A 22,965-nucleotide genomic window follows, 5' to 3' on the forward strand; every position below is an offset into this window, starting at 1 on the left:
CTAGCATGGAAAGCGGACGTTAAACGATGATGATGATGATGATATATATATATATATATATATATATATATTTATTGGCTAAACTGGCAATATGACCATCCCCAAGTACAACAATATATATATATATATATATATATATATAGATAGATAGATATATATAATAATAATAATAATAATAATGTCTCAAAACATGCAAACAAGAAAGCATCATACTCAGTAACAAAACAGGAAAAGGAATATCATTCATATATAATTCATCCATCACATCCATTTGATTCCCGGATTGTAAAGGTAGATGAAAAATTTAAAAAATACAATCCCTTAAAATTTGAAATTGTGAGAATTTGGAATATGAAAACTGTAAATGTTGGTGCATTAGGAACTGTAAGTAATGATGTAGACAAATGGTTGAGTGAGACTGAAATGGAATGCCCTCTTGAACTTCTACAGAAAGTTTGTTTCTTAGGGACAGGAAAGATTATCAGAAGGGTTTGAACACTCGAAAGATTATTGAAAGCTTGTGGATATCTAAAGTTACAAGTAGTAACCCACTACACACATAAATTCTACCAGGAATAAGACAAAACCTGAGTCAAATTGAATAATAATAATTCAAATAACGAATAAATACAAGTTTTTCCTCCACATCTCTGCTCACAAACTTTGCTAATACCTTGTAATTTTTCCTTTTGTATTACTAATAAAGTTTTCACAATGTATATTGAACCCCTTATCAATTTAATTGGCCTATATTACAAATAGAGATTCTCATAATATCTGGCTGGCAAGGAAAATGAGTTTGATATCCCTGATATAAAGAAATAACGAGGAAGAGAGTCAAAAAACTTTCAGCTTACATTTGGTGATGCTGTTCGTTTTTATATAGTTGTTGGAACTGTGGGAAATTGTGTTGGAGATTTCTAGGTCTGGCAGAAAATTGGCATGAATGTTTTTGTCATTGTCACCATTCCTGGAATGTCAAGAGAGAGGTGATTAGCAAATAGCAAAGATTTACATTCACACACAGACATATAATATATAAAAGGAAGGTCAAGGTCATATGGACAGACCTGTGGAGACTGGAATCTTTCTGTATCTCCTTCTTGCAGTGGGTGGTGTATAACACACTTCCAACACCAACAAACCTGCACAGATGGAGTTTGAAGGAGGACCAGCTGTGTAGACTATGTAGAGAAAGGAAGCAATCAAAAAGTGGAGGTAAAGGAGTACATCTGCTTAGGGTATGCAGTGAATATACACTGAGATATGGAAGCTGAAATCTCAAAGAGAATAAGGGTAGGATGGAAAGCATTTAACTTAATAATGGATGTACTCCAAACAAAGCTAGACAATGCCAAACATGCCAGCCTCTTCAATAGCACTGTCCTACCTGAGCTCTTATATGCAAGCGAGGTGTAGGCTAATACAAAGAGGATAGAACATTGATTGGCTACAACACAAAGGGCCACGGAAATATCTGTGCTCAGAATATCACTAACAGAGCACATTTGAAATGAAAGAATTCAAGGATTGGGCAGAACGAATGATGTGATCACAGAGTACCATATCACAAGGTTCATAGACGATGGGTGGACCTTTGCAGTTGCTGAGTGGTATCCAAGAGATTGGAAAAGGCCATTTGCAAAACCTCTATGGCAATGGAATGACAATTTAGTTAAGTAATTTTGGTAAAGAACAGTGCAATCAAGACAGAACTGGAAGTGCACTGTGACCAGTGGTGTACAACAGCATCTGATGGTCTAGTCAGTACTGTGATATATATTTCATGTTTTGCTAAGAAGCAATGCATGGCACCAGGATTTTCAAGTCAAATCCAAGAAACTACTCCAAATCTTTGTTAGAATCAGGACAGGTTAATTTCTGCTGGCATCAAGTTGTATAAATTGTAACACTGAAGTCAAAGCAAATAATATTTTGAAAATATTTAATGTTTCAAATCTGCGTAATTCCTGTTACATATTATACAGATCTGAAACATATATATTATTCAAATTTTGGCACAAGGCCAGTAATTTCAGGGGAGAAGTAAGTCAATTACATTGATCCCAGTGTCCAACTGGTACTTAGTTTATCAACCCCAAACGAATTTAAGGCAAAACTGCTAAGCATTTTGCCTGGCACTGTAACAATTCTGTCAGCTCACCGCCTTCAGAAATGCTTTCAAAATATGTGGTTTGACTTCATTATTACAATTTATGTGTCTGTGTGCCATCGGCATCATCATCATCATCATCAACATGAAAGGATTATGTCATGCATCAATGCTCGCTTTGGCATGATTTCTATAGCTGGATACCCTTCCTAATGCCAACCACTTTACAGAGTGTAATAAGTGCTTTCTGTCATGGCACCAACCCTAGTGATGGTTGTCTCATAACTTGCAAGATTAAGGCCTTGATATAGTCCTTATAACTATGAGAGAACAGAAGAGAGAGTGGGTGATGATCCTAAGCAGAGGAATAAGGGAATGAAAAGAGGGGAGGCTGGGGTGGGTATATGGCAGAAAACAGGGAGAGGGAAAGGGTTAGTTACATACATACACATACGTCTATCCATATGTGTGTGCGCACACGTGCGAGTGTGTGTGTGTTTTGCAAGATTCTTGATGTGAAAGGATAAGGACACGCGCGCGCACACACACACACATGCACAATATTCAGAAGCATGACCACTTGCAAACGTTCTCTCCTTATGTCACTTGTATACATACACTAAACTTGCATACTTACACTAAACACTCATAAAAATAGCTACAGAAAGATAATACAGTAAAGATAAGTTGATGGCCATTCTTACCTGGTATGGCAATTTTCATTATTTGCTGCAAACTGTGAGGGTTGCATTAGCTCAATCTGGGCAGCAATGACATCTTTTGACTCTAACATATCACAATCATCTATACTGGGAAGACAAATCAACATCATCATCACTATATTAGTATCATCATCATTATTTATATTAGAATCATCATCATCATCATCAGTAGTAGTAGTAGTAGTAGTAGTAGTAGGCATGGCTGTGTGATCAAAAAGCTTGCTTCTCAGCCATGTGGTCTCAGCTGCAGTCTTATTGCACGGCACCTTAGGTAAGCATCTACTACTATAGCCCTAGGCCAACTACAGCCTTGTGATTGAAACTAGTTGATAAAAACTGAAAGAAACATGTTGTTTTACATATTTACATTCTTGTTTTACAAGAAACGTGTTGTTTTACATATTTATACATACATACATACATATGTATAGGTGCAGGAATGGCTGTGTGGTAAGTGACTTACTTACCAATCACATGGTTCTGGGTTCAGTCCCACTGTGTGACACCTTGGGCAAGTGTCTTCTACTATAGCCTCAGGCCAACCAAAGCCTTGTGAGAGGATTTGGTAGATGGAAACTGAAAGAAGCTCATCGTATATATGTGCATGTGTGTGTGTGTGTGTGTGTGTGTGTGTGTGTGTGTGAGTGTGTGTGTATTTGTGTGTCTGTGTTTGTCCTCCCAACCTTTACGTCCCTGTAACTTAAAAGTTCAGCAAAAGAGACCGATAGAATAAGTATAGGCTTACAAAGAGTAAGTCCTAGGGTCGGTTTGCTCGACTAAAGGCAGTACTCCAGCATGGCCGCAGTCAATTGATTGAAACAAGTGAAAGAGTAAAAGAATATATAAATGAAGCCTGTCATTTTATATTTACATACACACGCATATATTTCATTATTAATGATGGAAGCAGTATTAATTCAAAATTAGCAATCAGTGTATACACTTAGAGTGTGTATACTATTGAAAGCCCTTTAAGCTGCAGTATCCATCTTGAGAAAGTATCTTGTAGATGGATAATGTTAAAAACTGAAAGACAGCAGCAGCTGCAAGTCACCCAGTATTGGTAGTGAAATTACAAGATCTAGATTTCACTTGTTATCTTCATCAGTAGCAGATATCCATGTCACTTCATGTCAAGCAAATACTGGCTGCTGGCTGATATAGTTAAACAGTGATCGAAAGGTCACTGATTTTGCATTTAGCCAAAATTTAAAACAATATTATTATCAATAATATTAATACGCTAACGTTTTGTTTTTGTACGTACCTGTTGTGTGCATCACACTTCAAAGAAGTGGCAAAGCGAGAGAGGAGGACAGAGAGGAAGTAAGAGAGAGAGAGAGAGAGAGAGAGAGAGAGAGAAAGGGAGAGTGAGAGAGAAAGAGAGTGAAAGAGACAGTGAGTGGTGACGGCATTTGTTTTGTGTTTTTAAATGATTTAGAGAGGATGTAAAAGAGAAAGAAAGAGTGAGAGAGAGGCAAAGAGAGAGAGAGTGAAAGAGACAGTGAGTGGTGATGGTGTTCGTTTTGTGTTTTTAAATGTTTATCACATCGCAAGAGAAATAGATACATATACACATTGTTAAATCAAAAACGGGAGAGAACAGGAACACAAAGGAAATGAAAGAGAAAGAAAGTGAGAGAGACAGTAGATACATAAATCTAAAGAAAAGTTCATACATTGATACATACACGCATCAAATATTGGGTGTCAATTTCATTTCACTTTTCATTACCACATGAGGATAAAATTAACTCACAAATGGCTGAGTACGCCACAGACATGCATAACATTAACGTAGTTCTCAGGGAAATTCAACCTCACACAGAATATGACAAGGCTGGCCTCTTTGAATTACAGCTACAACTCGAGACATATATATATGAATGTATTTGTGTGCGTGTATAGTTTAGGCTAGTTAAAACAGGTTTGCGATAATAAGTGTTGCGTGGTGGAAATAAATGCAATTACCAAACTTTCCTTCGTTAATCCATTTATTATTTCGTTCTTTTGCATTTCAGTTTGTACATTAAGGTTCTTTGAATATGTATGCTGTATTTTAAGGTTAAATAGCAATTCCGTTTACGTTTGTGTAACTGAGATATTTTGGCTGGATTATATAGTCATTGGTGTTACATTACTTTCTATATTCTGTAACTGTCACAATATATTTTTTTGTGGGGAGGGGGCCAGTTGATTAGATTGACCCCAGTACACAACTGATACTTAATTTATCGACCCTGAAAGGACGAAAGGCAAAGTCGAACTTGACAGAATTTGAACTCAGAACGTAAAGACAGATGGTTGTAATATAGAAACATTTCTCACGGCACCAGTACAATGTTTACAGATGCTTATACTTTTTATGTTTTCCGTAAATTTTTCACGGGTCCAGCTACTTATTATTATTATTATCAATAATATTAATACACTAACTTTTTGTTTTTATACGTACTTGTTGTGTGCATCACACTTACTTCTTTGAAGTGGCAAAGTGAGAGAGAGGAGGACAGAGAGGAAGTAAGAGAAAAAGAGAGAGTGAGAGAGACAGTGAGTGGTGACAGCATTTGTTTTGTGTTTTTAAATGTTTTAGAGAGGATGTAATAGAGAAAGAAAGAGAATGAGAAAGTGAGAGTGAGAGAGAAAGTGAGAGTGTGAGAGAAAGTGAGAGTGAGAGAGAGAGTGAGAGAGAAAGTGAGAGAGTGAGAGAGAAAGTGAGAGAGTGTGACAGTTAGTGGTGAAAGCGTTCATTTTGTGTTTTTAAATGTTTATCACATCACAAGAGAAGTAGATACAAAGATACATATACACATTGTTAAATCAAAAGCGGGAGAGAAGAGGGACACAGAGGAAGTGAAAGAGAAAGGGAAAAAGCGAGAGAGACAGTAGATACATAAATTCAAAGAAAAGTTCATAGATACATAAACACATCAAATATTGGCTGTCAATTTCACTTTTCATTACTACATGAGGATAAAATTAACTCACAAATGGTTGAATACTCCACAAACATGCATAACATTAATGTAGTTCTCAGAGAGATTCAGCCTCACACAGAATATGATAAGGCTGGCCCTTCTGAATTACAGCTACAACTCGAGACATATATATATGAATATATTTGTCTGTGTGTGTATAGAATAGGTTAGTTAAAACATGTTTGAAATAATAAGTGTAGCGTGGTGGAAATAAATGCAATTACCAAACTTTCATTCATAAATCCATTTATTATTTCTTTCTTTTGCATTTCAATTTGTACATTTGTACCCAGAAATTTCCAACAACTGCACACCAGAAGAAATGGAAAAACGAGTAATTTTATCTCCTAAAAATTCTGTCTTGCAATAAATGAAAATGTTCTTAATATTATACTAGAGACACTTAAAACGTACTTAAGCACAGATTCAGTGTCTTGCAATAATGAAGAGAAGGTTCAGAACTATCCATTTGAATTCATAAACCCACTCACTCCATCCGGTATGCCTCCTCATCACTTCAACTTAAAAGTAGGTGCTATTGTAATGTTGCTAAGAAATCTTTCAATCATTCAAGGATTATGTAATGGAACTTTCATGAAAGTGCAAAGACTTCATGGACATTGCGTAGAGGCATCATTGGTAACAGGCTCCAACAGAGATCGTACAGTTCTAATTTCTAGAATTAAACTTAGCCCAAGTGATGCAAATATTCTATTCACACTAAACAGACTTCAGTCTCCACTTCAACTTGCATATTCAATGACAATTAATAAGGCTCAAGGGCAAACAGTTGAAAAAGTTGGAATACATTTGCCTCAACCGATATTTTCTCATGGCCAATTATATGTCGCATTTTCAAGAGCACGACCTATGAACAATATCAAAGTAAGAGTTATGACATTCAATTAGGATAACAGACAAGGCCAAAAACGTGGTGTGACATACACACAAAATATTGTCTACCATAAAGTACTGTGAGGAAGACCACTGCACTAGCTAGCATCACCACCACACCAGCTGCTCCATCATTACACACCCACATTACATCTTTAAGATTGGAGAACCACTTAGGGGTTCATTGAATCTCTCTCAGCATACCAGTAAACCACAAAATCGCACCAGCATCACCACCACCTCCAAGCCTGTCATATATATATATATATATATATATATATATATATATGTATGTATGTGTGTGGGTGTGTGTGTGTTTGTGTCTGTGTTTGTCCAACCACCACCATTGCTTGACAACCAATGTTGGTGTGTTTGCATCCCTGTAATTTAGCTGTTCAGTAGAAGAGACTGATAGAATAAGCACCCGGCTTACAAGGAATAAGTCCAGGGGGTCAATTTCTTTGATTAAAGGGTAGTGCTCCAGCATGGCCACCGTCAAATGACTGAAACAAGTAAAAGAATAAAAGAATACCAGAAAAATGTTCCATACCACTAAACCAAGAAGGTTCTTTGAATATGTATGCTGTATTTTAAGGTTAAATAGTAATTCCGTTTACGTTTGTGTAACCGAGATATTTTGGTTGGAATATATAGTCATTAGTGTTACATTACTTTCTATATTCTGTAACTGTCACAATATACTTTTCTAGGCCTGAATTTTTTGTGGGGAGGGGGTCAGTTGATTAGATCGACCCCAGTACACAACTAATACGTAATTCATCAACCCCGAAAGGACGAAAGGTAAAGTTGACTTCAGCAGAATTTGAACTCAGAACATAAAGACAGATGGTCATAATTTGCAAACATTTCTCATGACACCAGTACACTGTTTACAGATGCTTACATTTTTTATGTTTTCCATGAATTTTTCACAGGTCCAGCTAGTTATTATTATTATGTTAGCAATATCTATCTATCATCATCATCATCATCAATATCTATCATCATCATCATCATCATCATTATTATTATATCATTTTAAAGGGAATAGTGTAACTAATATGATAGACTCAAATAAATAATGTACGCTATCTAATTTCATTTCTCTACATTTTGAAATCAAATCTTGCTACGGTTGATTTTATCATAGGGTTGATTCACTCCTCCACAGGATGGGTTTCTTTCAGTTTCCATCTACCAAATTCACTGACAAGGCTTTCGTCAGCCCAAGACACTTGTTCAAAATGCTGTGCAGTGTTACTGAATTCAAAACCATATGGTTGTGAAACCAGATTATTTAAAATGGTGATTACCTTCCTATACTCAACTATACATCTAAAAATGGCAAGCTGCTTTCACTCCCAGTTTCAACCATTTCCCTTCACTAATGGTACTAAATATCAATACATTTGAGAAACGTATAAATGTCAGACAATCTCATTTCCCAATCTCAAATTGAGTATGTGAGCATTTTTATAGAAAGAAACTGAGCTTGGTAAAAAAAATGAAAGATGGAGAGAGAGAGAGAGAGAGAGAGAGAGAGAGAGAGAGAGAGAGAGAGAGAGAGAGAGAGAGAGAGAGAGAGAGAGAGAGAGAGAGAGAGAGAAAGAGAGAGAGAGAGAGAAAGAGAGAGAGAGAGAGAGAAAGAGAGAGAGAGATGTGAAATAATTTTATAATTACCTTATCACACCACTGTCCTGTGTTCGATCTGTTTCTCCAAGATCTTCTCCGGGCTGCAGAAAAACAAAATAATAATTATTCTTTCTAGTAAAGGCATAAGGCCTGAAACTTGGGTGGGAGGGACAAGTCACTTACATTGACCCCCAGTACTTGACTAGTACTTATTTCATTAACCCTGAAAGGATGAAAGGCAAAATCAACCTTGGCAGAATTTGAACAGAGAATGTAAATGGCTTGAAGAAATGTTGCTAAATATTTTGTCTGATTTGGTTATGGTCCTGCCAGTTCACCACCTTGATAATGATAATAAACCTTTCTACTATAAGCACAAGGTCTGAAATTTGAGGGTAAGAAGTGGGAACAGTCAATTACATTAACCCCAGTGCTTAACTGGTACTCATTTTATTGACTCTGAAAGAATTAAAGGCAAAACTGACCTTGGTGGAATTTGAATTCAGAATGTATAGAGCTCGAACAAATGCCACAAAGCAACTTGTCCAGTATGTTCATAACAAAAAATATTTCCTTTCTTCTTTTTAGTAAGAATACTAACCCCTAATATTAGCACAAGTCTGCAACTTTCGGGAGATGTGAAAAGAATCATTCATATTTACCCCACCAATATGGAACTAGTTAAACACTGCAAGACATTGCCTCTGGTGATCTACTAATTCTGCTAATTAGCACCAATTAGATAAAGTAGAGTATCAACCAAGATATTCACCAGAGAACTTTCACCATTTTAAAAACATAATGAATCAAACTACAGTTCTATATTATAGTGCTAGTTATAGCCATGTGGTGTGTGTGTGTGTGTGTGTGTGTGTGTGTGTGTGTGTGTGTGTGTGTGTGTGTGAGCATAAGGAGCTGGAAGAAATGCAACTAAGCATTTAGTCTGACACCCTAACAATTCTGCCAATCCATCGTCTTAATAATAATGGTTTCAAATTTTGGAGAGCAATTTTATGGGGAGTAGTAAGTCAGTTACACTATTTCTAGTTTCTTGACTGGTATTTTATTTTATCAATCCTTTTCTATTCTAGGCACAAGACCCGAAATTTGGGGGGAGGGAGGCAATCAATTAGATTGACTCCAGTATGCAACTGGTACTAATTTATCGACCCCGAAAGGATGAAAGGCAAAGTCGACCTCAATGGGATTTGAAACAAGAATGTTCAGAACCAGAAGAAATACGACATGGCATGTTCTCCCACTTTAATGGCTCTACTAATTTATGACTCTAATAATTATAATAATAATCCTTTCTACTATAGGCCCAAGGAATGAAATCTGGGGGGAAGGGGATAGTTGATTACATTAACCCCAGTATTTCACTGGTACTTATTTCATTGACCCTGAAAGGATGAAAGGTAAAGTCAACCTCAGAACGTAAAAATGGAGGAAATGCCACTAAGCATTTTGCCTGGAGTGCTAACGATTTTACCACCTTAATAATAATAATAATGATAATAATCTTTTCTATTGTAAGCACAAGGCCTGAAATTTGGGAGGGGAGGGAGCTAGTCAATTACAATGATCTCAGTACGTAACTGGTACTTATTTCATTGACCCTGAATGGATGAAAAGCAAAGTCAGCCTTGGTGGAATTTGAACTCAGAACTTAAAGACAGAAAAAATGCCACTAACTATTTTGCCCGGAGTGATACTGATTCTGCCTGCTTGCCGCCTTAATAATAATAGTAATCATTTCTACTATAGGCACAAGGCCTGAAATTTTGGGGGAGGGGATGGTTGATTGCATTGACCCCAGTGTTTCAGTGGTACTTAATTTATCAACCCTGAAAAAATGAAAGGCAAAGTTGGTCTCGGCAAAATTTGAACTCAGAACATAAAGATGGACGAAATGCAGCAAAGCATTTTGCCTGGTGTACTAATGATTCTGCCAACTCACTGCCATAATAATAATAGTAATAATAATAGCAGTAGGAGTAATCCTTTCTACTATAGGCACAAGGCACAACATTTTAAGGGATGAGGCTAGCTGATTAGATCAATCCTAGTGCTTGACATATTTCACTGACCCCAAAAGAATGAATGACAAAGTCAACCTTGGCAGAATTTGAACTCAGAATGTTTTACGTGGCATACTAATGATTCTGCCAGTTCACCACCTTAATTAATAATGGTTTCAAATTTTGCCACAAGGGCAGCAATTTTGGAGGTGGGAATGAGTCAATTAGATCGACCCTAGTGTTCAACTGGTACTCAATTTATCGACCCCGAAAGGATGAAAGGAACTCAGAACGTAGCGATGGGTGAAATACTGCTAAGCATTTTGTCCAGCATGCTAATGATTCTGCCAGCTCACTGTCTTGATGATGATGATGATGATAATAATAATAATAATAACAATGAAAATCCTTTCTTGTTTTGACATGAGGCCAGCAATTTTGAGGAGTGTAGAAGTCAATTATATGAAGCTCAAAGCTCAAATGGTACTTATTTTATTGACTGCAAAACGATGAAGTGCAAAGTCAACTTCACTGGCATTTGAAATCTGAACATAAAGCTGAAAGAAATACTGCTAAGCATTTGTCTGGTGCAGTAATAATTCTGCCAGTTCACTGTGTTAATAATAATAATAATAATAATCCTTTCTTATTTTGGCACAAAGTCAGCAATTTTGAGGAGAGGGGAAGTCAATTACATCAATGCCAGTGCTTAACTGGGATTTTGTTGGCATCAAAAGGATAAAGGGCAAAATGAACTTCAGAAAGTAAAGGCAGACGAAATGCCACTCAGCATTTTGTCCAACAGGCTAATCATTCTGCAAGCTTTACCACCTTAATAATAATAATAATAATAATAATAATAATAATAATAATAATAATCCTTTCTACTATAGGCACAAGGCCTGAAATTTTGGGGAGGGGGATAGTTGATTACATTGACCCCAGTACTCAACTGGTACTTAATTTATCGAACCCAAAAGGATGAAAGGCAAAGTCGACCTTGGCAGAATTTGAACTTAGAATCTGAAGATGGATAAAATACCGCTATGTATTTTGCCTGGCATGCTAACAATTCTGCCAGATTGCTACCTTAAATTAATAATAATAATAATGGTTTCAAATTTTGCCACAAGGGCAGCAATTTTGGGGCAGGGGATAAGTTGATTACATCAACCCAAGTGTTCAAATGGTATTTATTTTATCGATCCTGAAAGGATGAAAGGCAAAGTCGACCTCAGCAGAATTTGAATTCAGAACGTAGGGACAGGCAAAATACTGCTAAACATTTCGTCCAGCGTGCTAATGATTCTGCCTGCTTGCTACCTTGCTAATAACAATAATAATAACATTACCTTTTGATGGAACTGGTGAATGCTAGTTCTGTCTGAACTGTTCAATAGGTTTAAATTTTCTGTTACCAAAGAATTTGATACACTAATTGAGGAATTTGGTACAATGTAAATGTCTTTAGTTACATCTGCTGACTGTAATGGAGTTTTACCAAGGGTTGGTTTAGGTTGAATTGATGAATGAGGTTGTGGTGAGAGTTGCTGCTGTTGCTCGTGGTCTTCTTCTTCTTGAGAAAGGTTGCGGAACTCCGTGGAACCGACATTATTCATGTTCAGGTCATCCACGACAGTTGGAAGGTTTGTGTAAGGTGTCATGGAGTCAGGATTGAAGTTATCTATTTGTTGGAAGTCTCCATCATCATCATCATTTGACACTGAGTTATATCTTGATGACTGATTCTTCATTTCATTTGACACTGAAAAAAAAAACAAAAACAAACTGAAATAACAATACACCACATTCACTGTAGACCTTAACTTCCCACAAGACACTTAAGAAAAACTCAACAAAGACAACTTTTACATGGTTGCTTCACCTGTGAGAAATAGCATCCAAATCATCCTCAAAATACACTACCATCTAATGAGGTGAAAGACTAAGTAAACACCAACAAAATTCAAACTTAAAAGAAAGTAAAAAAAAATGTTAGTCAATGCTGCAAATTATTTTGTTCAATCTCAATAAGTTCCATTAATCCATAAAACTAACGCTGGCTATTTTGGGAAACAACCTTCGACATGTATAACATGTTGTCAATTCCTTAGTATGCGCAGTGATTGTGCTTTCGCGCAGTGGTAAATGGAGGCAATATTGTTGTGTTTTTATTGGAGAATCATCATCATCATCATCATGATTTACTGTCCATTCTCCATGCTGGCATGGGTTGGACAGTTTAACAGGAGTTGACCAGCTCAATGGCTGCCTGGGCTCCATTTGTCTGTTTTGGCAAAGTTTCTATAGCTGGATGCCCTTTCTGACACCAACTACTTTACTGAAAGTACTGTGCATTTATGTGACACTAGTACAAGCACTTTTATGTTATATGGCATGAGTACTTTTATGTGACACCATCACAGGTGCTTTTACAGGACACCAGCACAGGTGCCTTTATGTGGCATCAACACTCACGAGCCTGCAAGACTAGGATCTCTTGGCTGAGAGATGGATGTAGAGGACATGCATGCCTGTATGCATGGACGGCCACGATTTTACTTAGCTTGACATGTCTTCGACATTTTTATTAATGGAAGTAATGAAAGTATGGTATGATATTTCTAGAAATGCATGGATATCTGGAAGTGGGAGTTTAGACAGAAGTGAAGAGTGGTACCATCATGTGGATATTGTTCACGATATAGAAAGTAAGCCACTTTTGTACAGAAGAGTGGGGGATATAACCCAACATTAGGGAACACTACAGTTGAAAGAGTGATGATTAGAGACAGTGAGTTTTAACAATGCACATTACTTGTTTTTGCACTTGTATAAATATATATGTGTATATGGCAGAGAATCTTGTGGGGTGAAAATGGGAAGTTTTGCAGGAGTTTTGTTGAATGTATGTACTGTGGAGGTAAAATTATAATTGTAGCTTCCCCCAGGAGTACTTCTTACAGGCTTTGACAAAACAATAGAAAAACTACTTTTTTCTATTGGCCATATGGCAAATTCAAAACTGTTCTTGTATGTGTCCATATGCATTTTGCATATCTTGTACTTCATGATATAACACCCCCACCCCGTTTTTTTTTTTTTTTTGGTGGGGGAGGTTGCAGATATTGATATTTGAATAAGTTAAAATATGTGACTGATATGATTTCCAATAAGGTCAAATTGTTGGAGCACAGGTAGCTGGAGCTTCATTCACTAAACCTGCTGAATTGTTTAATGTTTTGAGAAGTATAGTCTCTAAAATCATGTTGGCATTCTAAAACCATAGTTAAAACCATCTCTGACAAGCATAATTCTCGACAAAAAGCAAAGCTCACAGAAAGGGACCAAAGAATAGTGAAACATATTGATTCTAAAAATCATTGAACTATGGCAGCAAAAGTGACAGCAAAGCTAAAGCATCACCTTACTAACCCTGTGTCAACCAAAACTGTTTGCTGTGAGCTCCATAAAAGATATTATGGGAGGGTTGCAATTGCTAAACCTATCCTATCCTCATCAACATTGATATGTGGAAAAAATGGAGTATAGACTATCAGAAGTGGTCAATGACTGAATGAAACAATGTCATCTCCACTGATCACTTATCACTCCTCCTTTTTCCTACTTCAGAGTAAGTTTATGTCTGGAGACAGCCTAATGAAACCTTCAACCCTGAACTGTTTGGCCCTGTTGTGAAGCATGGAGGTGAGTCTGTGATGATTTGTGTGGTAATATCACAGAATTCTCTTGGCTCTTTAGTTGTCTACATGGCAGAGTTAACATCAAGGATTATCTGAGTATTTTGGATCATGTCCATACTATGGTACAAATATTGTTCCTTAAAGGCCATAAAAATGAAGTAGATCACTTGGATTGACCACCACAATCACTGGATCTCAATACAAGTGAACATTTATGGTGCATTTTGGAGCAACAAGTGAGGAGCCACTACCCTCCACTATTGTTGAAAGAGCTAAAGTAGGTTTTACTTATAGAATGGCTCAAAATTCCCCTAAAAACTGTTCAGAACACATGTACAAGTTAATTTCTTGACATACTAAAGGCATGATTGATGCTAAAGATGGATCAGTAATAAAACTTCCATTTGAAAAGGTGTTTATATTATTTTATTCAACACCAACCCACCTACCTAAAAGGGGGTGCTGAAAAGTCCCTACTTTAAGGGTATCACGAAAAGCCTGGTTGGAGGCCCAACCTTCCAAGTTCTTTTACAGGGCATAGTAAAACTGAAGGACAGCTGAATGAACCTGAGAGGGGAATATGTTGAATAAATAATAATTAACTGATCCCACAGGATTTTCTTTTACCCAAAACCAGGAGTTTTTCAGCACCCCCTTACCTCTCTCTCTTTCTATATATATATATATAAAAACAAAACTGTCTGACGAACAGGAACATGAAACTCTAAGTAACAGTTTTTGTGATATTTTTGCTGCGTTTTAATAGATCATATTACTATGGTAGTTGAGTACTATTTTTTCCACCTTGTTTTGCATTTATGTGCTTACTCTGGTATATACATCTATATGTAATGGAAGATACAAATAAGATGATAATTTATTTTCAAATGCAGAGACGGTGTTTGAAAACAAATTATCATCTCATATGTATCTTACAATATACATTTCAACACTTATAAAAAAAATATGTTAGTTTGTTTATAGTCATATACACATTGTTATATATATCCATATATACATACACACATACATACATATGAGTCCTTAAAAGTATATCATCTATGTTTATGCTTCTGCACTCAATTTTCCAAACACCCACACCTCCTTCACTCTTCTGACCATGCCACTATTCACTCAGTTGCTGTAATTCTGTACCACTCACCATCCTTGGAACCACTTCCTTTTCTCATGCATTCTCAGTATCATCACCTCATTTTACCCTCCATTTACTCCAGTTCGTCTTCCACTATTTCCACCCTTATGTACTTCTAACTGCATCCTGGCACTGTGCATTTTTCTTGCACCACAACCCCATACACTTCACATCATGTGCTGCCAACTATTATCTCCTCAATACACTCCTACTTCCTCCACCTTCCCCTGCAATTCACAATTGATCATGCCTCCACCCGTGTTCACCACTCACTGCCTTTTCCCTCTCTTTCCATCTCTGTTCATCTGTCACCCTCCTCTCACACATCTGCAAACTTACTTCCCCATCCAAACCTCTTCTCTTGATAAGCACTGACATCTTCACCACCAATCTTGCCAACTGGGAAAACCATGTACCACCCCTACAGCAGGACAAATAAAAGAATATATACATACACACACACATACATTTATACATACATATAAATACATATCATAAACACACATTTATATATATACTAGCAATACAACCCGGGTGTTATGACCTACAGGTGTCATGACCTACAGCCACATTGTATTATTTGTTCCTTTCTTACGGGCAGAATTGGCACACAAAGAGTATGAAGGAAACAACTCTTCTTTATAAACACGTTTTTCTGTCATTTTCTGATGAACAACGCTGCAGTTTCCATCAATCAAATTCAGTCACAAGTCTGTAGTTGGCCTCAGGCTATACTAGAAAACACTTGCCCAAGGTACCATGCAGAGAGACTGAACATGGAACCATGTGGTTGGGAAGCAAAATTCTCAACTACACAGTCATTCTTACACATAATGTGTGTGTGTGTGTGTGTGTATTTACATTTGTTGTTAAATTGAGTGCTGTACCCCACTGTCTCAAGGTTAGCAGTTCATCAAGCAGATATCTATAAAATAAACGCCAGACTGAAATACGTACTGAGGTCAGTATGATTAATTGAATGTTTGAAGGTGATACCCCATCATGGCGACAGCTGTGAAATATTAAATGGCTTCAAATTTAAAGTAATGCATTACTAATCACAAGATAATGAGTTCAAAATTTCGAAATAAGCTTCCACTCTATATGATAACACTATATGTAGATCTCAGTCTAATTGAATTCCAACAATTAACAATTGTAATTTGAAGTTGAACGGTTAGCAGTAAGAAAGATGTCCAGATTTCTTTAAAAATTATTGTGCAAAATATTCTGAGAAAAAGTACTTTTTTCACAACAAAACGCACACACACACACACACACACACACAGGTGTATCTGTGGTAAGTTGAGCTACTAAAAATAGCAGCCAAATCTCTCTTAAAACACACCCTTTCATCAAAAGACATAGATTTACAGTATTTCATGGTGAAAAAAACAAAACAAAACAAAACTATGTGATGGGTCTGCTACATCAGAGGCAACTCTGGGCTAAACAAAACACAAACAAACGTACTTCACATTAAAAGATTATCTGCTAAATAATACTAATAAAGTTGATGGTATATCTTCAAAGTTTCATTCCTTGGTAAAACTCCATGCATTTTAACCCTTTTACTATATTTCTAAGTAAAACACACCCCTTATGAGTTTCAATTAAATTTTAAAATCATCACAAATTGACATATTAATGTGATTTTTGGATCACAATTGAAGAAAAGGCTCTTAATCAATTCTATTGCATACCTTTTGTCTCAAAGTGACTTTAATCACAAGTAAATATATGTAAACCACAAGCTATCTTTTTCTTTGGTTTGTTTCCATAGTGATTGCTTTAAACAAGCTTACAATCTTACATTTCCTTGATTTCTCCATATCTTCTGTTGAAAAGCCCTCAAATTCAGAATCACTGCTTGATAGCATGAACTTGTTATCCACTTTAAAAGTTGGAAAAAAAAATCGCTGAAGAGAAAATGTGGAAAAAAATCTCCCAAAATTTGCACAACTCAGATATCACATCAAGCAATGTCAGATACTGTAACTCGACTATTTACAAAGTGAAATCATATGTTTTCACGAATGTACTGAGATTTGTGCTGAAATTCATATTTAAATATCAATGGGTTCACTCAGTCGGCTTTGGCTGGGTTGGTTGTTTGAACCAAAGGATTTTTCGCCCAGGTTGGTAATGAAAAGGTTAAATATTTTCTCATTATGCACTAAGACATAATTTTACGCATTTTAATAGCAATCAATTTTTTCTCTTTTTTGCTTAATTAAAATGGTTGCCTTTTCCTCGTAGTTTTTCATGTCAGCTATAAAGGTGAAGAGAGTTAACTTTGGACGGTGTTAAGTAGCGGAGATGTTTGGTGATTGTATGTGGTGGTTACTTTTGACTGTTTCTTCTCAATAAGGGTAATTGATTGATAATGAATCTTAATATATATAGTGGAATCAATGTAGTGGTAAGAACATTGGGATATGTAACAGTAGTTTTGAATAAGAATAAAAATGGAAGTTTTAATCATCTGATGGACAGGCAGACATTACAAAAATAGCGATTCTCACTTTGAAACTGACAATTTTGAAAATCTTTTTAGATTATGGAATGCCCTGCTCTCTCATGTATCCAAAACTTCAGCATGATCGGATGAACAACACTCGAGTTTTAAGCGCACAAACAGACAGACAGAACGGGATTTATATTATATATATATGCATACACACACACACACACATTTTGTAGACTACGACTTCAGAAAAAATATTTTTACCATAAAATACACAAAATACAAATGTTAACATATTAATTCATATAGTACCAACTAGTAAATATATATTTAATAACGAACCATGTAATCCACACTCTTGAAAACGTATTTCTGTAAAATGTTTGGGGTGGGGGTGAAATTTCCACAGGTTCCATCCCACCCCAACTCCTGTTTTTTGGACAAAACAAGTGTTTTGTAGCATATTAAGAGGCTACCGTAATTCATTCAACGTTAAAAAAAAAAGAAACAAGCATTTTCCAATGATTCCGGGAAGGAGAAGGGTGAAATTTTTGAGGATCCCCAACCCATTTTCCAGATTTAAAAAAAGTGCTTTGAGGCATATTAGGAGGTCATCACAATTCCTTCAACGCCCCCAAAAATAAATTTCCAATGATTCTGGGATGGTGGGGGTCTGCCCCCACCCCCACTTTTTTCTGAACAAAAATAAGGGGTTTGCAGCACTTTAGGAGGTCAGGGTACTTGATTCAATGCAAAAAATCCGAGGTTTTTCTTTTTCCTTAGTGAAATGCATGCAGGTGTACTTACCAAAATTTACCATTATTTTCTATGTAAGCCCTTCGAAGTTACTTTAACAACTTTATCATTCAAATTCATATAAATGTTGTTATTAAAAAACTTAAATATTTAAAAAAAAAGAAAACTGAAAATAAAATACTAACAGGTTATTAAACAAATTATTTTGTAAGTGATTTTAATAAATTTGTTCTGCTTACTCTGGAAACCCAAATCAATTTTCATATTTTCCCGGAGTTTTAGTTTCGTTAATAATCCCGTAGATGTATGTCCCTAAAACCAAAGTTCACCATTAATTGACGCCGCTTTAGTTAAAGATTACCATCCAATGCATTATGTCCATAAGATGTGAAGATGTGTGTGGTATGACGGAGATTTAGTGCTTATTTGAGACAGGTTGAACAACCACTTGTGTATGTAGAAGGATGGGGGCTTAGAAAGATGCAGACTTGCAGAATACTGTGTACATTAAATACCAGTATATATTTGATACCTTGGTTAATATACAGTTTAAGACCTGGTCACGAATATTATATTAACCTTCAGTCTCGCTGCATGGCACCTATAGTATAATCTCAGGTCCACCAAAACCTTGAAAGTAGATTTGGTAAACGGAAACTGAAAGACTGTTGTGTATGTATATATACATATAAATATATATATCATTTATAGAAATACATAAATCCGTAGGAGAAGCACACTCTAAGATGTAGAGCTATCGCTGGCCAGCCATATCTGGCAATTATGAGACGAAGAGATTCCATGCTTGATTGCATGGAAAATATTCGAGAACCCAGGCCCCTACATCAACAGGACAAAATGGTGCAAGTTATTCATTGCTGAACGCATGAGGATCCTTAAGGATTTGCTTGCGCCAGGGGGCATCCCGAATTCCAAGATGGAGATTTTTGGACCATGCCTGCATTTTAGAAAATTCCGAAAGGAGACAATTGTTTACCTTCGTGGTGCTTTGGTGACCGCAAGATGGCAGCACAGTCAATGATCGATGGACAATGGCAAAGGGAGATAATCACCTGGAGTTTTATCCTTAAAAACGTTGCTTTTCCTCCTCCATATTTTAAAGAGGTCTCAGGCCAACAGTGTTTGGGGTCTGAAGATATGCCGTAAGGCTAAGCCCCTTATGAGCAAGAAACCTAGGGTAACCCCATAAACTGGCCTACCCCACTATGATATATATGTGTGTGTGTGTGTGTGTTTCTCTCCTGTCACTGCTTGACAACCGGTGTTGGTATGTTTACACCCCTGTAACTTAGCGGTTCGGCAAAAGAAACAGATTGAATAAGCACTAGGCTTAAAAAATATGCCCTGGGATTGACTTGTTCGACTAAAACTTTTCAAGGCGGTGCTCCAGCATGGTCGCAGTCAAATGACTGGAAAAAGTAAAAGAATAAAAGAAGATATATATATCTCGTCAATGTATCAGATATCCAAAAACGAAGCACACTCTAAAGCACAGAGCAGTAATGTATTTATCGATAGTTAAGTTTATGTCCGGTTACAGAGTAAGAAATGGTTTCACATCTACAAAGAGCTTAGCCCCCGTGGACGGCTCCACAGACTCTAAAACCGAAGACCTGGAAGGCAGGAATCCGTGACGGCTATATACAATGTGTCCATAAAGTCATTATGGGATTTCAAAACTATTGATGTAACTTGAAACACTGCACATTTCAAATACATGTTGAATATGAAACCAACAAATAAACTTTACTCACGTTTCTTCAGAACTTTGTGAACAGTGCTCTTCTTAAGGCCTACTTGCTTAGTGTAGACACGCACTGATTTCTTTGAACTCCATAGGTAGATGTCCCTTATAGCCTCAATAGACTCGTCACTCATCAGTGGTCTGCCAGAAGGTTTTGCAACCAACAAGCTGTCAGTTTCCTTAAACTGGCGATTCCAATGGTGAATGCTGTTTTGATGTGGTGGCTCATCATTAAACACGCAACTATATTCACGACGAACACATGTCACGGATTCAAATTTTGCAAGCCAAAGAATGCACTGAACTTTCCTTTACACCGTACACATCTTGACAGATGAATTGGCTTGACTTGGCGTCATTTGCACCTGCATTTTCTTCACTCATCCAACTGGAGTATCGATTAGGTGTGTGTAGGGCAACAGATGGAAGCCACACCGAACTGTGCTAAACTGTACGCAAACTTTATTAGCTGGTCTCATTCAACAGGTATATGAAATGTGTAGCGTTGGAAGTTACATCAATAAATAATTTTGAAATCCCACCATGACTTTAACAGATGCACTATATATTATCTTTTGTCAAAAGAGAGAAGGCAGTGCCCATGACCTGTTACAAGACCTCCGAGACCGGTGGGAATGAGGAAGGTATCCTCAAACCGGTATGTTACAGCAAGATAGATTTTGCTAAAAACATCCAAGGTGTTAGATGGTGGTGTTAAGTCGGGCGACGCAGTATGTCTACTACCTTTGTAGACTATGATGCAGTTTGAATTCAGAACGCAAAGAACAAGAACAATTATCAGTCTGATGTACTTCAGTTCCACCAATCCATTGCCCTAGATAGACAGCCTATTTTTTGGTCGACCCCGAAAGGATGAAAGGCAAAACTGACCTAATAGACATAAGACCATAAATTTAAAAGAAGAAAAGCGATTATCCTTCCCCCTACACACACATACATACCCAGTATTTGACTGGTATCTGGAAGGATGAAAGGTGAAGTCCATCATGGCGAAATTCGAATTAAAAACGTAAGGACCAGCAAGTGAATTCCGCTCCAAACATTTTGCAGTGCCCTGCTCCAATTTTTATGGATAAACGTTAGTAATGTTTCTGTGTATGAGTATGCGCAAGGCGAACGGGAAGCTATCTGGTTGAAAAGTGAAAACTTTACAAGGGAAGCATGAAGAAGAAATGTCTTTCGAACATACGGGGAGAGGGCATTATTTGATATCCTCAGTCCCAGTATTTGACCCCGAAAGGATAATAGGTAAAGTTGACCTCGGCGGAATTTGAACTCAGCACGTAGAGCCGGAAGAAGTGCTGTTAAGCATTTTGTATGATACACCAACGATTCTGCCTTTTACTTTCCATTATAGGCTCAAGGCCTGAAATTCTGGGGGAAGGAATTAGTTGATTACATTGATCCGACCGCGAAAGCCTTTAATAATAATAATTCTTTCGAATCTGGCATAAGGCCAGCAATTTTAAGGAAAGTAGATTAATCAATTACATCGAGTCCAATGCTTGACTGATACTTTATTTCCTCGATTCCGGAGAGATGAATGGTAACAACAGCAGGGTTTGCACTCAGAAGATAAGAGCCGGCAGAAACACCGCAAAGTATTCTCTGATTTTTGCCAATGTATTGCTATTTCTTCTGACTCTTTACGTTCTGAGTTCAACTTTGCCTTTCATCCTTCGGGATCGATAAGATAAGTTCCAGTTGAGCTCCGGGGTCGACGTAATTGACTAGCCCACCACCACCAAATTTCAGGCCCTGTATCTATACTAGAAAAGATTATTATTATTATGACAGACCGAGTAAAAGCACAGCACGCTGGATGAAATGCTTAGCGGTATTTCACCCGTTGCTACGTTCTTAGTTTAAATTCCGCCGAGGTCGATTTTGCTTTCCATCCTCTCGGGGTCAATAAATTAGGTACCAGAGAAACATTGGTGTCGATGTAATCGACTAGCCTCTTCCCCCAAAATTTCAGGCCTTGTGTTTATAGTAGAAAAGATTATGAGAGAACGAGTAACAATTAGGCATTTTAAATGTGGTAGTATAAGGTTGAAGGCATAATCCCAATTTTGGTATTGCTAGATCTTTCACACTAAATTGAAGGGGGTTAGGACGATCTTTATAGGAAGTTTCCTTGACGAAGACACATCTCAATGACTAGTTTGGTTAAGATGATCAGCAGTAGAATTGTTGAGGTTGCTGGTGATAATGATACCGACGCTGAATTGTTAATTAAAACAGAAATAAGACAGGATCACCTTCGTCGGTAGTGTTGCATAAATTCACAGACAAAACTATCAATGTAAAGTAATATTGCATGAATGGAGGGGAAGAAAATTATTATCAGTCCAGGGAAGTGAGGAAAGACCTATTTTCAAGTAGTAATAGAGAGAAGGAAAACTTACTTTCACACCAAATCTTACGATGCCATACTCTTAGGTGACTCCTGAGGTTCGTGTTAGAGCGGTGGTATCGAACATTCCTGCCACATATTTTACAAAAGGCATCCTGAGCACTTACAGCCGTGAAATAATTCCAAACTATGCATGTTTTCCGTCGCATTTTTCACTGTTTACTCAAAATCGCAAAACAAAGAAAACTCGGAATGCTGAAACGAAAAAGAAAGTATTCCGATGTTTGTGTGTGTGTGTGTGTGTGTATATTCCTTTACCCTTTTATTTGTGTGTATATATATATATATATATATATATACACACATATACACACATGCATACA

General features: G+C 36.9%; 1 protein-coding gene across 1 annotated transcript in view; it reads right to left on the reverse strand.

Annotated features, from left to right (window-relative positions):
• The window catches only part of LOC106882481 (probable serine/threonine-protein kinase DDB_G0278845), a 28,883-nt gene extending 8,374 nt beyond the window's left edge, over window positions 1-20,509 (reverse strand). Inside the window, exons 1-5 of the mRNA XM_052969596.1 lie at window positions 20,216-20,509; window positions 11,713-12,125; window positions 8,388-8,440; window positions 2,818-2,922; window positions 858-970 (exon numbers count right to left, since the gene is read on the reverse strand). Coding sequence (XP_052825556.1) covers window positions 858-970; window positions 2,818-2,922; window positions 8,388-8,440; window positions 11,713-12,125; window positions 20,216-20,339 — 808 coding nt within the window. The 5' untranslated portion in view covers window positions 20,340-20,509. The remainder of the gene's footprint in view (window positions 1-857; window positions 971-2,817; window positions 2,923-8,387; window positions 8,441-11,712; window positions 12,126-20,215) is intronic.
• Window positions 20,510-22,965: the final 2,456 nt, after the last annotated feature.

Source organism: Octopus bimaculoides, chromosome 7 (genome assembly GCF_001194135.2).
Source record: "Octopus bimaculoides isolate UCB-OBI-ISO-001 chromosome 7, ASM119413v2, whole genome shotgun sequence".
Lineage (NCBI taxonomy): Eukaryota > Metazoa > Mollusca > Cephalopoda > Octopoda > Octopodidae > Octopus > Octopus bimaculoides.